Source organism: Limulus polyphemus, unplaced genomic scaffold, assembly GCF_000517525.1.
Source record: "Limulus polyphemus unplaced genomic scaffold, Limulus_polyphemus-2.1.2 Scaffold241, whole genome shotgun sequence".
Taxonomy (NCBI): domain Eukaryota; kingdom Metazoa; phylum Arthropoda; class Merostomata; order Xiphosura; family Limulidae; genus Limulus; species Limulus polyphemus.
Window position 1 is genome coordinate 442,262 of NW_013665851.1, and position 3,084 is coordinate 445,345.

At 32.1% G+C, this 3,084-nt stretch overlaps 1 protein-coding gene across 1 annotated transcript in view; it reads left to right on the top strand.

Annotated features, from left to right (window-relative positions):
* The first annotated feature begins 491 nt into the window (after nt 1–491).
* Nucleotides 492–3,084, top strand: part of LOC106478687 (wee1-like protein kinase 2) — an 18,873-nt gene continuing 16,280 nt past the window's right edge. The window contains exon 1 of the mRNA XM_013939248.2: nt 492–1,456. Coding sequence (XP_013794702.1) covers nt 660–1,456 — 797 coding nt within the window. The 5' untranslated portion in view covers nt 492–659. The remainder of the gene's footprint in view (nt 1,457–3,084) is intronic.

A 3,084-nucleotide genomic window follows, 5' to 3' on the forward strand; every position in this document is an offset into this window, starting at 1 on the left:
AGTTACCGTTTGATTATGCTGTTTGATCTTGTAACCTTTTTAATGAAAAGTTTTTGAATCGTAATTGAATAAGAAACTGATTCATAAATTGTACATAGACACGTATATGTAGTAGCAATGTTTGTACAATATGAAATTTTTATCAAGTCGGAGAAATGACTCATAGTAATTGTACAAATTTTTATATTTATTCAAACTGTTTCTAAATGATACTAACAATAAGTCCTTAATAGACATTTTAAAGCTTTTCTTTATCATCTGATACCACAGCAGTTACTGTGTTTGTATATGATTCATTTATTAATCATGTGCTCTAAGGATTTAAAGGTATGTTGAATAAGGGTGAGCTATTGTGACGTCTTAATATCATAAAACGTCACTACAGACTTCCATTTCCTATTGGTAGAAGTTGGCGGGTTTCCTGCCATGACATCATTAAGTTGTAATTTGCTCTGATTGGTTATACTTAGTCACATGCTTATACTGGGGGCGCCATTTTCATATCGGTTTAGCCTACAGGTTGCCGTTGAATTTTTCTGCATAGGAAATACGTTGTGCGTGATTGCAGGACGGAGTTAAATTTTTGAAGATTCTGTGTGCACCATTGAAGCCAAGGTATTGTGTGGCACATAACAATTTAGAATAAGTATTCATTTGTTATGGCGTCAAGGTCTCTTACTTCGCTTTTCTTATGTGAAGACATACCATCGCCAACTCTCAACATGTTGAACGACATTGCTGATCCAGATGTGTTTGAACAAGAAATAGGCCTAGTTCAAAAGCTTGACTTTGACTCGACGAACAGTGACCTGGAAAATTCTCCGTGCAGTCGTAAGTCAAATATTTTAGATACAAGCGGGTGTTTTACTATATCTGTTGGAACTGATGTTGAACTTGAAGAAGACAATTTTGACTTATCTGCTGATTCTTTGCGCGAAAATTATCATGAACGTCGAGGAAACTTTGTTACTGCAGACATTTCACCGGTAGACTTAAAGTTAAACGTCTCTTCTACTTCTAGAAATACATTTGGAAGGCCGCCACATAACGTCTCAACCCCTGATGTAATGTCTAGCAGTGCCAACGCAAAAACAAAAGTAAACACTGATGATACTCCTCCTTATAAACGCGTTCGTGCGTTGAGATTGTTCGAATCACCGCAAACACCAAAAACATTATTAAAGAGAGCAGAACTTCCTAGCAGTACAGAAACAAGAAATTGTATCCGAAGCCGATTATGGACAGATTCCAAGGTAACAAATAACAATTTAGTTTTTCCAGGGTCATCTTTCGAAAGAACGAATAGTAATGTTGGAATTTCAGCAGAGTCAAAGAAAAATCATTCTGGAAAATCTCGAATTCCTGCAGCGAACATTAATCCGTTTACACCAACTGGAATGATGTTAGAAGCAAGGGCGAAAAAAAGGAGAAAAAGCAGCAGTTACAGCATGAATGAGTAAGATCTTGAGTTTATTTTTAAGTATCAATTCTGTGACTGAAATTTGATGGTGTCCAAATGATGTTTTAGTGCATTTTAATCATTATGTGTTTTGTTTATTTATTTATATTTATATTGATTTTTGGCATTTAACGTTTTACGAAGTTTAGGTTTTAAGTTTAACTAATGAATTTGTGGCATAGATTTGATCAGATTAGTTTAGAAGTTACTTTTGACCAGACTCATTATTAGTATATAGTTATAAGTAACAATGAAGTATAATCAAACATATGTAAACCTTACTATAGTAACTAATGTCAAGTTTATTACTACTAGTTATCCTACTATTGCCAAGTGTTGTAGCTAATGACAGTAATGTTAACTCTACTAATAATAATGCTATTAGTATTACTGCTTACATTTACTTTCATAATTAAATAAGCTTGGGCCATGGGCTTTATTTTTTTGGTTTAAACATTGGGTTACGTGATAGCCAGTCTTAATATATTGAATTATTACTTAGTTTTTGGGAAAAACAAATTTACTTTGTATAAGTCTGATCGCTTGATTTATTTTATTTGCTTGTTGTGACAAATAATTCACTGATCATTCAGTAAAAATTATAACAGCGAAGCATATCAAGTCAAATGCTAACTTTATAATTACAGTGACTTTAAAAGGGACATTATTTTTCAACATAACTTTTCCATAAATTGTTTATGCAGATGTGCATACAAAGAAAGTCACTGAGTTAAAAGAGGAAAATAATTTGCTTCATGTAATTGTTTTCATTATGTGTGTGTGTGTGTGTGTGTGGAAGCTGATGATCTGGGAGCTTTAATTAGAAGATTTATGGAAAAGTGCCTTTATAAATAGAAACTTATAAGATATGATTTAGTGGTAGTTTCAAGTTAAAGTGCTGACTTGTGTCATCATAAGAAACCAAGCATAATTTGTTTTAATGGAGTTATACTGTAGTTAAAATTCTGTATAAGTTTAATTGAATTGTGCACATTTGAAGCAGAAATATTTTTACATGAAATATACATTCATGTGTTAAAGATAACCACTTAAACTTTAGGCCTAATACAAACAACTCAAATTGTTATTTTGTTTGTCAATCTAAGAACGTATACAGGACCAGTGAAAATATAAATACCAAAAGGTAAAGTGGTGTTTCTTCCATGTTAACCTACTTTTTTTAGAATGTATTTATTTATTTGCTGCATCATCTAATTTTGACTGTTATCATATGTTTTTGTTTTCATTCCACCCATACAACACTATCCAAACCTAAACAGTTTTGAAAATCTAAATCAAGTGTTTTATAATCCTTTTGTGTTATAGTAAAAAATGTCCAGAATTTGAGTTTGAGCCTCTAATAAGTGAAACCAGGTATCGTTCTTGTAGAGTGAAATATTAGAAGGCTGTCTGACATTAATTAAAATGTAACACTAGTCGTAGCATGTCTCTGTCCTTTCAAGTTAGTTGATAACTTATTATAGTGAGTGAACCAAGACTGTATACAGTACTCCAAATGATGATGGATCTCATACAAGGTTACTGTAATTTCCTTGTTATTAGACCACTTGTATATGTGTGTGTGTGTGTGTATATATATATATATATATATATATATATATATA